The 14,863-nt window shown below is 29.2% G+C and overlaps 2 protein-coding genes across 3 annotated transcripts in view; one reads left to right on the forward strand and one right to left on the reverse strand.

Moving 5' to 3' along the window:
* The first annotated feature begins 1,335 nt into the window (after positions 1-1,335).
* LOC108550824 (uncharacterized) lies at positions 1,336-5,851 on the forward strand. Its single transcript, XM_017904697.1, has 9 exons — positions 1,336-1,488; positions 1,582-1,939; positions 2,017-2,120; positions 2,230-2,537; positions 3,745-3,891; positions 4,215-4,399; positions 4,725-4,893; positions 5,439-5,672; positions 5,760-5,851. The coding sequence occupies exons 1-9, from the start codon at positions 1,349-1,351 to the stop codon at positions 5,849-5,851; spliced, it is 1,737 nt and encodes a 578-aa protein (XP_017760186.1). The 5' UTR covers positions 1,336-1,348.
* Positions 5,788-14,863, reverse strand: part of LOC108550823 (uncharacterized) — a 35,735-nt gene continuing 26,659 nt past the window's right edge. The window contains exon 5 of one of the 2 annotated variants that reach the window (XR_001890446.1): positions 5,788-5,835. The gene's annotated coding sequence lies outside the window, so the exon portion shown is untranslated. Of the gene's footprint in view, positions 5,836-6,083; positions 6,615-14,863 lie in introns of those variants that run through there. The other variant, XR_001890445.1, reaches the window with a different exon arrangement.

Raw genomic sequence — 14,863 nt, forward strand, 5'->3', positions numbered from 1 at the left:
ATCCGATAATGCGCAATTAGGTTAGTTCATATTTTTAGAAAAAGAATAAAAGAGGATTAGTCTTTTAGCATCCAGCGTTTTGATCATGTATAACTAAATCACGGTTTGATATGTAAAGGTTAATAATAAATTTTATAAATGATTATGATTATCGTATTGGAATCTAATACAATTATATATGTAATCAAGCAATGGAAAAAACAAAGTAGTAAATAAATAAAATATGAAATAAAACGCAGTTTATGAAACTATTAAATATCTTCAAATTTGTTCTTTTTATTTAGCTATTCTGCAAAGTATCAATCATTTAGAAAAATCTGGTATTAAAATTAGAACTAAAAAAAACATTTGTAAAGAAAAGAAATTACAATTATTGTTAAACAAACAAATTTTTGTATTATAACGTTATAAAATAGGTTGATCAAGCATTGTAAATAATAATTATATTTATTTAGATAACTAAAAATTGATAATAAGCTATTTAAATAAACAATTTTTTAATTACTTGCAGAAAAAACACAACGTCAAATTTCAACAAACGATAGTTTTCACTTTGCATTTCTATGCAGTAATTTGCAGACTACAAAAAGAGCGGAATAGAGAGTGCAATCTGAAAATAGAATGATCCTGAATAAATTGTAAACAGCACAAAACAGAATAGCACTGTCATGCGCTGTGATGCATAAACTAGGGTAGAACGAAATGCTTGTAGTATGTAGATCAGAAAGTAGTATTGAATCTTGAAAAAAACAAATAAATGATACAAATTTGCACATGTTACAATTTTAAATATTTGATTATTTAATTGTAATAATTGTAATATTGTAATATTTAATAATTAAATTTGTATTTAATTGAAAATATAATTGTGTATATATAGTCAACCTTTATTGAATTTATTTTTGTAACTGATTATAGTAAATGTATAATATGAACCATCTATCATCAATGTCGTTTATTTTCTATGTAAAACAAGTCACTATTTAAATCATACATAATTAAATTTATCACAATATATGTTATGCATTAGAAATGCTCCAGCAGAAAATTTAACCTATCAGAATATGGCTCCAAGGGAAACAGGTTTCCTATTTACCTTCCATACGAACACAATATCGATCTTCTGATTCAAAAGAAAATACCACCTATGTAATACACGTATAGGTTAGTGAATGTTTAATGTCGTTTATTCATACGTTTGCTGTAGTAATGTTTTACTAAGTTGTAAGTTTATATAAATCGATTAAGGGAATATGATATTAAATTAATGTACATACATCGAGGACTTTACTACTTATACTTTAAGTATATATATTAATCCTTAAATCAGTGTTATAATAACAAAAAAATGGCAGAGGAAGGAAAGAAGATTTCTTTTGGTTTCGCGAAATCTATTAAAAAACCTGTGTTAAAAAATACTGTGCCACAAGAACAAAAAAAAGTAGATTATATTGAATGTCTTTATGAGAAGGATATTAAAGTAATAGAGTAAGTTCAAAAGATACAAGTGATGTAAATACGTAATCTTAACCTAACCTCTAAAATTTTTCAATAAATATCTTAAAAAATTTATTATTTCAGTGAGGAAGAAAAGAAAGATGAACCTCTAGTTATTCCCTTACTAGGTTCTAAGACTTGGCATGATAGAATTCTTAATAAAATTGATGCAGACATTTTTGAACCTAAGACAAATAAGGAAAAAGCAGAAGATACCGACGTTGATCAAAAAGAAAAATCAAAATTATCTAATGGGAGTGCATCACCAAAAACATCAGTAAAAGAATCAGAAGCAGTAGAAAATAATAAAATTGTTACTTTAGAGGAGCAAGCTGCTAAAGAAATAATAGAAGAACTCAAATCAAAGGAAGAACAGGAAACCGAAACAAAAGATTTAAGTTTACCTTTAGTAGAAGATCAGTCATTAAGAGGCAAGGAACAGGTACGTTATGAACATACAGATGTGTTATATTTACATATAGGTTTTATAGTACAACTAATAATGTTTTATTTTTTAAGTCTACACTACAAGATTATGAAAAAATTCCTGTTGATGCATTTGGTTTAGCAATGTTACGAGGAATGGGATGGCAACCAGGAAAGGGAATTGGTAAAAATGAGAAGTATGAATTTTACTTTACATAAAAATAATATTGTATGTTTAATACAACATTTATTGAGAAATAAATCAAAAACATTTTTTGTTTGATAATTTTACTATTACCACTACAGAGTTGTATCAGCCGTTATACCAGAATTAAGACCAAAAGGCATGGGTCTTGGTGCAGATAAAGTAACATTGCAGAAAAAAAATATAGATTCCAAGAAACAAGAGGAAGAACTTAAAATTGAGAAAGGAACATTTGTGAAAGTCATAGCTGGAAAGCAAAGTAATAATTATGGTCAAATAGAGGGATTTGATGATGATGCAGGAAGACTTATAATAAAATTAGCTCTTGGTGGAAGCACAATATCTGTAAATGAATTTATGGTGCAACCAGTTACTAAATCAGAATATTCAAAGAACTCAAAAATTCTAAGTTAGTATGAATAATTAGTTTTTCATTAAGGGACTTTTAAAAATAATAAGTTTAATCAATATTTAGTGATATATAAAAACAAAATAGGGAATTTATAAAAAAATAAAAAATATCGAATTCAGTTGTTATATGATACAGCTCACAATTTTTTAAAGGTCCCTCCAATTTTTATAAAGATCATGGTAAATATAGAGGTTTTAGCTTTTAGTATTTTATGGGGTTCATTTTAGATGCAAAGAAATATGAAGAATACAAGGACAAGGAATCGAAAAAATTCAAGCAAAAAATGGGTAGAAAGAGAAGATCAATGTCTTCTGAACATTCAGAAAATTTTGAAGATAATGATAAAAGTAATGTTGATGAAAAGATCAAAAAGTGTATCATGCATGATAAAACAGATGATAAAAAGTCAAAAAAGCAAAAAAAGTATTCCGAATCTGATAATGATAGTAATAATGATCATGAGAAAAGGAAAAGGAACAGAAGTAGTTCCAATAGTAGTAGTTCTCATAAATCGAAGAAATCAAAAAAGTCAAAGAAACATAAGAAACACGATTGTTCGCCAGAAAGATCAAGTAAAAAACATAAGAAAAAGGATAAAGAAAGAGAAAAAGCTAAAAATAAAAAATCAAGAGATTATACAGACAGACGAAAACACAAAAAGCGAAAATCAAGATCTCGATCTTCTAGTAAACGATAATGTTTTCCGGAAATATATTCCGTCATTTTACTTTCGTGACAAATTGTACAATTTTGTTTATACACATTTTGTAATAAAATGTATTTTTACAAAATCATTTTTACTCCTTATCCTTACCAAAAAATAAAAAGTAAAATAGCAAATATAAACTATAAATTAAAGAGTATAATAGTATTTGATATAAGAAAAAAATGAAAGTTAAAAATATTGCTGTAATTTATTCTCATTTTGAAAAGCTTTAAAAGATTACGCAATATATGTTATAAGGTTATTGTACCAAGATAAACATTTTCAGGATTATCAAAAATTATTTAAAATTTACATGATTTGCTTACGTAATATTGCTAGCAGTGATATACATAACCTCAAAAAATATTATGGTTCTTATGAACATCGCTAAACAAGTATTGCGAACAATGTCGAGTAAGTACTTTTCATGGAATATTATAAATAAAATATAAAAATATACAACATTAAGCGTTTAATTTTTCTAATATTTCTTTTCAGCATTCCGCTTGGCATTAGTGCAACTCGAAGTTAATGAAGTTAAGATCAAAAATATAGAGAAAACAATATCATTTATTTCGAGCGCGAAAAGCAAACACGCAGATATTGTCGTTTTTCCTGAATGTTTTAATTCGCCATATGGAATACGTAATAATAATTTTTTTCCTTTGCTAATAATTTACTATTTTTATAATAACTATCTAATAAAAAGAACACTACTACAGATGAATTACAGCATCTTATCATTCGTATCTTTTTATTGCAACTTTCAGATAAAATTCACTGTATGTCTATATTGAAACTATCAACTAAATAAATTGAAACATAAAATTTAATAAATAAGAATTAATCATTCCAATAATTGAAAAATTACTAATCAATTAAATTGAAAAAATTTAAATATTTTTAATATAATTTCCATTCAGAACACCAAACATTTATTTCTAATCATTTAAAACATTCGGATACAGAATATTTTCAACAATATGCTGAACCTATTCCTGATGGCGAAACGAGCGCTGCTTTATCGAAAGCAGCTAAAGAGAACAGTATTTATGTGGTTGGTGGTACAATACCCGAAAGAGACGGTGATAAATTGTACAATACCTGTACCGTTTGGAGTCCCGATGGAACTCTGATAGCAAAGCATCGGAAAGTGAGTAATATGTGCTTTTATGGCAGCAAAATTAAAGACAGCGGGACATCAAACAATTTTCCCTCACTCTAGAAATCTGTTCTAGAAACCATACGTTTTATATACTACATTGTAGCACAAGAAACATATAATTTCGTTGATACATGCAACATGAATTCTTCCCGAGTCAACCAAATTAATCTTGATTATCGATGAGTCGAGACAAAATCTACTTTATGAAAAAAAATATTTCCGAAAATATTTCTAGTTATTAAGTTAAAAAAGTAGGAAAATACGAATAGTAAAATTTGTAATTAACATTTATTTATTCTTTTCTTATTATTAGATGCATTTATTTGACATCGACATTCCTAATAAGATTACTTTCCGTGAGAGTGATTCACTTAGTCCTGGTAACTCATTGACGATGTTCGAAGCGAAGGGCTGCAAAATAGGTATTGGTATTTGCTATGACATTAGGTTCGAGGAAATGGCACGCATTTATCGAAATAAAGGTACAGTAATTTAATCGAACAACTGTATAACTACCAGAATTATTAAAAATTATCATTGAAATCTTATATTTTCCTTTAAAAATATATTAAATATCTTAGCATAATATAAAGCTTTCATTTTATATAAAAATTTCTTTGACTTTAAATAAAATGTAATATTTCCTCTAAGAAAGAAAAGAAATCCTCAATTTACTTATTTAAAATACTTGATTATTCCGAATTTTGATAAACTGTACTTGTAAATGTGCTTAACAATTTTTTCAAATGTTTTCCAGAATATATAACAAGGTATTGCTGAATTACATACTACATGGAAATTTTCTATAAAATACTTTATCTTTTTGGAAAGAATCTCTAAGATATAAAACACGAACAAATGATCTCATTTTATATTAATTTTTGAAAATATAGCGTAAACGAATCGATGAAGTAATTAAAATATGACGATAACATTGTTTTTGTATATTGGTGAATTGTGACGCTTCCTACGTCTATAGAGTGAACTGGTATTCCATGGCTTCATATTTCCCGTTTCTGCTGGTCAGGTTGTCAAATGCTGATATATCCGGCGGCATTCAATATGACCACTGGACCACTACACTGGTCGTTGCTGCAGCGTTCCAGAGCGAATGACAATCAATTATATGTCGCCTGTGTATCACCGGCTCGTATTCCTTCAGCCAGTTACGTCGCATGGGGTCATACACAGTTAACTAGTCCTTGGGGAGAAGTTCTTCATGATCTGGAAACTCAGGAGAACATGATGGTCACCGATATCGGTAATTGCCACTTGAAAATAAAATACAAGTGATCCGTGATCCACATTATTCTTAATTTTCCTGATTTATTTATTTATTTTTTTTTAGATCTGAAAGTTGTCGAGGAAGCAAGAAGTCAGATACCCACATTTTCCCAGAGGCGCACCGATTTATATGACACCGTCTGGAAAAAAGATTAATCCTATACTGAAACAAAAAATTATATAATTAACGAAGTTGAAATATATTGAATAATAATTTTTTTATAGATTATTATATTTTAATGAAACTAAATTGTTAATGTAAACTAATATAAGTATTTACGAATGGTATTAAGATACTGTTTATCAAAGATAAGAACACAGAAGTTTTATATCGTTTCATATATCTTTAATGTTGATCAAATATATTATTATAATCTGTAATGGGTTTAGAATGATTACTCATACATAAAGGACCCCTTGATCAAATGACACAACTTCGCGATCAAAAGGTAGTTTACGTATCGTATAGCAATATTAAATCTATAAGTCGATCTAAATATTTACATTCAGATAAATTAATAACACTTTTTACATGTAAACGTTAGTTCGAAGTTACAAGCTTAGAGAAATTGGTCGATTAATGTCGATTAATACAACGCCTGACTCGATAGAAGGTCAAAGAGCAAAAAATCTAGCAATGTTGCTGATATAAAAAAGGAAAAAAGTTCGAGGAAACGATGGCTATCTGTCAGCTGGAAAGGGTTCATGTTGTCCCTCGAGAAAGATAAGAGAAACACAAACGATCGTCTCCTCTTGCTTTTGCTTTTGTTCCCTCTTCCTTTAACACAAATCGTGTCGCAACGAAATGACAAAGACGCCAAGTAGACACCAAACTTTGCGACAGCACACTGAGAAATTTCGTTCCTTTGGTTCCTTTGTCTATAGATTTCTTATATTGCACGCGTTTGGCCAGAAATTCCTTTGGACAAAAACCAAAAAAAGGACAGAGCGGTCAATTCGAGCGTAACACGTCTTTGACAATACAAAGTGTTGTAAAAATCAAAAAACTGGAAATTCAATATATCATTTCTCCTCAAACAGCTTTTGTTCTCTCTTTTATCTCTTCTAACAGACATCTGAAGATCTTTTATATGTCTTTTTATCAATTACGGTAAATAATTCAGGCTGCTTTGCTTTTTTTTTTCTAACACATTCGAGGCCAAAAGGAATGTATATCAGTTAGTACTGAAAAATATAATATATATGTTACGTTAGACATTATATATATTGCAGTATATTACGTATTATGTTTTACGTATAATTTATATAATAATATATATATACGACACAATTTTGCATTATATGTACATAATTTTAATTTTTGGATTTTATATTTTTATAATATAAAATTATTACATAGTATATTGTATATATAATACACAACTGTAGATAATAAAATACATATGATAATATAAAATAATTAAATATACATATTGTATATAAAATAACATATAATACACTATATAATTTTATATTATAAAAATGTGAGGTATAAAAATTAATATTAACATTGGTTTAAAAATTAAAGCGCTAATGTAATCAATCACAAAAATTAAGATTGAAGTATACGTACGTAGAAACAGAGAGATTCGGCCAATCAGAATATGCCTCTCCCTGGGGATTATCACGTGATCAGATCTCAGCCTCGAATGGGTTAAACTGCAATATCTTGAGCTTGAATATCTTCGATATCGAGGATGTTCAAACTTTACAAATAAAAAGAGACCATTTCCTTTTCCCCAAGCAGACTTTCGCGCATACTATACTCACTCTTATCGATGCTTTTACTTTAAATCTGCAATGCGCTTATTTACAATTTAGATTTACTCGGACCATCCGTTGAATTGACAGCCCTTTATAAATACATAATGAATTCGGAACGTGCTGTGCCCTGTACCGTACCGCCACGTTGCTAGTGAAGTTCGTATTGCTAATTTGTCACGCATGGGCATCGATTCTTACGAGGCATCGCAGTTTCATAGGAATGCTTGGGTCCTTTCGCATGACGAAATTTTTCAAATAACAACTTTTAAGTTACTGAAGTATATCAATTTTCTTAGACACTGGTATGAAGTTTGAAAATAAAATAGTTTTATAAGTGCATATAATGTAATGCGAAGTTTTGTCATGCAGAGGTTGTGCCATCTATGAGCAAAGAAAAGGATTACATGAAGAAACACACAATGGTAAATAGTTATGTGTATCTAATTTTGATTTGTATAAAATAGAATATCATTATATATGAATGATTATCAATTATATATGAGATTATATATATTTTTTTAAGTATAAAATTAAATTGTTTGAACAAAATTAACAATACGAAAAAAATAATTTTACTTTGTAGTCTTCCAAATTTCGTAAATAAACTTTTATAATTAATGAAACTGCATTCATTGTGCAATAGACACTTGTGAAATGTATCAATAATTCAACTAATAACTTGTACAATTATGAAAGTTTACAATTTGTAACTTATCAATGTACCAATATAATTAGTTAGTAGCTTGTGGTACTAGATGGCACTAGTTGTCGATTAATAGGATAAATGCGATCGTTTAGAAAATAAAAAGTTTTTCTCTTCATAATTATTAAAGTTTTTATTGATCTTCCACGTTGCAACGAAATTACAAGATATTAAGAAGTTGTGTTGAACTTTGAATATAGTAAATTTAATAAAGGAATATTAAACAGTAAAATCCTCTAAAAAGTGTTGTAAATACAATGTTATTTCGTAATTTTAACACATAGTTGACAATTAAAAAATTTTGTCTTATTTGTCAAAAATATTGTACTTTTGTTTGTTTTTGCTTATTCTTTTATCTACTGAACAAATAATTTTAATTAAAAATTAGCTAAGAATTGCCATATGATATTAAAATGTAATTTGTATAATTTTAAATTTATTAAATTGTTCAATTTGATCAAAAATAGTAGAAGTTTCTGTAGCATCTAATACTATAAAAGAAATTAAAAAATCTTTATTACAAACTATTTCATAATAACATAATAAAATATTCGTCGGTAAGAACGATGCCTGCAAGAATCAAACCTTACACGTATTTTCTTCCAAAATATTTTTTTCTTTCACACTTATTTCTTTTTTTTTTTTTACTTACAACGGATGCTCTGTGTATAGATAAACATTAAGCGAACTCATAGAAATTCAAACTATTGTCTTAGCATAATTCACGTTAGATTTTAAGCTCGAACTGGACTTGGACGTACGTTCGTCGTGAATAATTATTTAATACCCTGTACGACGAGCAGAGGATCTTAAATTAACGGCAATTCCTTAGGACAAAATTCAATTTTATGAACAGCTTTTAATGAACAATTATCGATGAATCGTTTCTAAATAATTTCACATTTATAACAGCGTGTAATAAAAATATATTCTTCAAGAAGATGGTAGACTGAGAGTCGCCTCTCGAGTGCAAAGGGTTAATATTCACTTTTAAACTTTATACTATTTCTATTACCCACTGTATAAAGAAGAGGTTGAGATTGAAGAGGGAGAAACTCAGATACTGAGTATTACACTGCATGAACTATATTAAGAGCTCGTCGTTTGATAAAATTTCAAATATTTTCCTTGATAACACTATTGGTTACAAAGTATCGATACGATTTAGAGTATTAAAATCTGACTGGTAAAGTTGTATCGTTAAAATCTTACTTTTCCTAGAGAAATCTCGAATACATGATTAAATTTTCGTAGAAGAGGATCAGCAAGTGAGAAGATGCTGGTAAAAATGTTATCAGTATCGATTACGATCAATGTAAGAAATTGTGTTGTGTGAATTTGTATCGGTGCAAAGATTAATTTAAAGAAATCATGAAGGACGAAGATCAAAGCAATATAGACACACTTTGGAACACAGAAATTTATGTCGATTATCCACCTATGAGAAAACTCCACCTTTCGACTTTTCAAAGTCGAAAATAATTAATGGTATCGTATATTTTGGTAGCAATTTTAATTTTCTTTAGCATTCTTTAATATTGCATTTAAATTTTTATAAATCATTTCAACAATTTTTATAACTAAAATTTTCAAAATTTATTGAAAATTTCTATAAAGTCTCACTTCTGTAGAATCATGAAATACGGAGTATTTAAGTAAGTTAGAACCATAGAAAAAAATATTTTCTTGTCGAGACTCTGTTTTCATTTTATTCTTCCGATTTATTTTTATACGATAAATAACCTTCCAAATTATATCATGATGTTTAAAGAACACCCGGTATATTCGTGTCACATTAAAAACGTCAGAAATATCAACTGAATAATGAAAAACAACAGAAAATGGTTCACATAATTATACGATATTCCATGTATTTTAAAATATTCTTTTATATCTTCCATACTTGAGTAACAGCTTTCTTTTAGATCATTTCGTATGAACATATTTATCTATTAAAAGCGATATTTAAAATTACAATGGTCCTTTGTTACTCGAGTAAGTTGTGTTATTATTTACTATGCTTCTTGCTTTAACTGGACCAACAGAGGTTATTCGTGTAAACGGTTCTCTGTTAATTGGATAGAACGTAGAGGACGAATTGCTTTGCTCGTGTGCAATCCTCGTAAAGCTCGTATCCGTTAGATTATTTGTAACAGGGGTATCTAAAATCCATTCGTTACGCAACAATCCGCTAACAACCTTGGTATTATTGAATAACACGTAGAACTGGATTCGATACAGATTAGATAGAACATCAAGTAACCTACCTTAAAATATTAGGTCATCGCATAAACAATACAGCTTCCATAATTGATGCTATATTTTGTCTATTATGTGACCTATCCTCATTTTATGCAACATTTGTCAATTGTTTTAACCTTAACTTTCGGAGGAACTGCATTGTTTATTAGTATGACTTAATGATCTATCGATGATTGCAAAAATGAGCCGAGTCATCTTTGAAATTTTTATAATCAACATCGTTCGAGGTATATCGACTCCTGTATTCGCTTAATGTGAAATGATTCAATTTATAATTATTTAAAATTTAAAATTGAATTGAAATCTAAAATTCAATTTTGCCTCGCCTCGACTGAAATTGTCTCTAAATTTTTTCATTTTTAAATTTAAATTTAAATTCCCGAGTTCATTAATTTAACCTTTAGCAGATTTTTAACCAAAATTGAACGATTATTTTTACAATAACGAGGAGATGGTTCTTGAAAGACGAATTAAAATCATTTATATGAAAAACATGTAAACTTCCATCATCGAAATTAATACAGTTCTGTTATTTAAGCATCCTGCGAATCTAATCATTTTTATTCATTTCGCCCCGAATTTCATCTTCACTTATAATGTAAACCGTTTTCTGTTGTTCTTAGATTTAATTTTCGATTTTATAAAAGAACACTTCGAATTTAAAAAATAAAGGTAACGAATCTGTAAAAAATGTATAGATATGAAGGAAAAATTAAATATCGTTCTATTATAACAATAACAAAACATGTCAATGCAATTAAATAACTCTACTCTCTTGGTTAATTAAAAATCCGCGAATAAAAATAATAAGTTAAATGTACCTTAAATTAAAACCCGAATTATAAACGCCTTAAGTTAAATTAATAAATAATTAAATACGATAAATATTTTTATGAAAAGCTTTCCACGTTGGCATTTTCGCGAATTAATATTCCTTCAAATTTAATTGCGTCAAAAAATCAGTCTATGGAAGCGGAAAGTACAACTGGTAACGTTCGAATGAACGTTAAAGCCATAAGCGCATTAAAAGAACAATGAAGTTAGCAGCGCCAGTACCTCGTTCACGCCTCCTCGTGTAATATGGACGTACTAAAATCGCTACGCAGCGAGTGCAGAACAGTGCTTAACGTAGGCGTGAAAACGGTGAGATCTTTGCGGGGTAAAAAACTGAATTCCACATGGAAAAATCCAAGAAAAGAGGGAAAATGTGCTCACGGTTTATTTTCGATTCTGCTATTACGATTTTAAACGTAGGAGGAAAAAACAATTGGAATTACATCGTGTCGACAATTTGATTTATAGGTTATTAAATGTTATATACCTTTGAAATATCACTTATTAACATCGTAAGTTATTCATGAATTACGAGTACTTAAAAATATATGCGAAATATGCGTGTGACAAACATGGAGTCAATTTATTTTCTAAGAAGTATTATTTTAGAAGAATAACTGGGAAAACGTGGACTATATATGGTGTAAGTATTTTTAAACTTTCATGACGATAGTATATTTGATATAATTTCCATTTCACTGATATTTGAAAAAATGGATTTCGCTATACATGTCCTGAATAACTTGTTTAGTATCACCATTTTTACCTATATAGCGGTATTGGCTGTAAATTTTTGAAAATAAGTAGTATTGAGGTATTTGACGAAACGTGTTTAAAAATTATATCTTTTTGTATATTTTATTGTCTCAAATAATAGCTAAGCTGTTAACTAGATTTCTCGATAAATCTTTGGGACAGAAAATGATCACGAATATTTTGCGAATAATTTAAAATGTAATAATGAAATTATGTCTAAATTTTATTTATAATACAATTAATTATTTCACTAGAATGTAACATGCGGATATTAATATCTATATCGATTACCAAATTTTAAACAAATATGATAGCGAATCATTTCGAATTACATGATTGTGTACGTATAATCCGATTGGTTTACAACCTCGTATAATAATCAATTTATAATTTATTTGATATCGATCAATTTGAGAAAATATATAACGATAGTTTTATTGAAACATTATCAAGACTTTAATATATAATTTTATTTTAAACGACACACTTTGTTCCCGAATTTCTCTACGACAAGAATCAAATTTCCCGCCAATATTTGACTACATCTATACCGCCGCGAGCAAAGAAACCTACACCATAGACTATAAACTAAGAGACGCTACTACTTGTAAATTATATATTCTTGTAAAATTATGAAATATCTCTTTACAGGTATAGATACCATAATCGTGAACATGATCTTTCGTGCACATTACAACATATCATGCGAAAATAAGCAACAGCACTTTGCTACTGTGAGTATCGTATCAAAAATTCATTTGGCAGTTAAGAGGTTACATTTTAAACAAGCCATTAGGAAGTGAAATCCGTCATACCATTCATCAGTTAAGTACTATCCTACTCAATTATTATTTGCAGGTTTAGTTTCAAAAATTTGAATAACTTGAATAATTCGAACGAAATTTAATACGTTATTTTATTAACATTATTATATCATCCAGAATTTTTCGTTTCAGGATTATAACCTCTCGATGAGCGATAATATTGCGAAATACGAGTCGTGTATGAAGATAGAAAAAAATCGGAACGTTTAATCTAAACCGATAAAATTAGTTTGGAAAGTTGGCTCGATTTAATAATCCGATGAGAAAAAGTGTTAGTTCTAAGAGAAAAAAATCCTTGTCCCTATCAATATACCAGTGAGATACGCTTCCACTTCCGGCTGTTCTGCAATTTAAATGCGTTGCTCGAATATACATGACGAAAGAAATGGAAATTGAACGATTTAAGTGAACCAATTACTCTCGCGTTGACGTAACCTTAAAACGGTTTATAGTGTGCATGTTTGCAAAAGTAAATTCGTTGCCTGGTTAATATAATGGATGTCCCGAAATAGAAGTAATTTCTATCTGATCTAAGAAGTAATTCTGATAGAGAAAACACGGGTTTTTAATTAAAAATTGTAAATTTTATGTTGATTCATAAACTATACATCGGTATACTTAATATATTAGTATCTTAATATCTTAGTATCTTTTTTGTTTCGTTGACAACACTTTACCGTACAAATGGTGGGAAATTCGAACCTTGCGTGAATTTTGGGACACCTTATACTTGCAAAGATTTGTAAAGAAAATAAGTCTTAAGTGGATAAGTTCGGTTTTCAAGAATATTCGGATAGATTTCGTACATGTAAACTTCATTCGGGTAGAACATCAGAAATTACACAAAATAAAGGATATTAGGATAATTTCAGCGGATTAGGAAACAAGTTTCAGTTTACACCAACAACGCTGTTAAGGCGCAACCACAATTCGGTCAATCAATCATTCGAAATAAACTAATGCACGGGAGTTCGCATTCTGATTGCCCTGCGGAGCGTAACAATTAACATTGTTCCATGATTGGTTCATCGTTGATTCGCGTTGTAACAGAGATCACAGATTTTAATTACCATTTACTCGCGTGTATTTACCTTGTCTGTTATCACAACGCCATATTATATTTGCCTCGTTCTTTTTCCTTTGATCAAGCACGCTTGTTCGACACACACCGCCTCGGTCATCGTATTTTCATTGGAAATAACTTAACAAGAGAAATTCGATCAACTTTCTACTCCCACGGTGCAGTTACTTCGCATTACGTTTTTGACAATGACATAATTGGATTACGCGCGAGGCGGTACCAATCTGGTCACGTTATAATATTAAACGTTATTCTAATGCACAAACGTGTCACAGATGATTGACCATGATTGCGGCGACAGCCATTAGCGTAAATGAAGCCTAATAGTTAAAAAGAACTGCGCGAAGATCGTGCTAATAAATCACATTTCCGTCTTACGTGTCCATAAAACGGTAAACGTGACTGTATCTCCAAGAAATCGCTTTTCATCGTTCACGTCAATCTTGTTCCATCAATCTTATAAAGGAAAAAGTAGTAGAAGAGAAGAAGAAGAAAAGAAGGTTAAGATGAACATGGCGTCCAACGTACTATCTGTTGATGAGAAGAAGGGTAGTAGACCTGCACAGGGGCAAGATGGGTAATGTCTCCATGAACGTCCATTTCAGGATTGCTCAGCGATATTGAAAAGGTATGCGATTCTCAATACTCAAAAGAGATCGAGTTTCTTACGTTTGCTCTCACGTTTTCCCGACGTCGTCAGTTCAACGATATAAGATTCGGTTTCAGAGTGAGAAACTAATCTGTAAAATATTATGTATAAATTACATAATATTATATTGTTATTACCAATTTAGAATCATCTCAATTATACTGTATTTGGTCTTATTTTTATCAGAGAAATTTAACTAATATATTAAAAATATTTTTATAGAATAAAAATTAATATCGTACAAAATATATTTTTCTTCAGGAAATTATATTTAAATGATAGTAAGAGAATCCTA

This window comes from Eufriesea mexicana, unplaced genomic scaffold, assembly GCF_001483705.2.
Source record: "Eufriesea mexicana isolate 0111107269 unplaced genomic scaffold, ASM148370v2 scaffold2977, whole genome shotgun sequence".
In the NCBI taxonomy this organism is placed as follows: domain Eukaryota; kingdom Metazoa; phylum Arthropoda; class Insecta; order Hymenoptera; family Apidae; genus Eufriesea; species Eufriesea mexicana.

Bases quoted from the DNA above. Each gene is read 5' to 3' on its own strand.
- LOC108550824 (XM_017904697.1), top strand. From the start codon at position 1,349: ATGGCAGAGGAAGGAAAGAAGATTTCTTTTGGTTTCGCGAAATCTATT. The intron at 3,892-4,214 runs GTAATAATAATT...ATTCGGATACAG, and splicing joins TAATTCGCCATATGGAATAC to AATATTTTCAACAATATGCT. The intron at 4,894-5,438 runs GTACAGTAATTT...TCTGCTGGTCAG, and splicing joins ACGCATTTATCGAAATAAAG to GTTGTCAAATGCTGATATAT.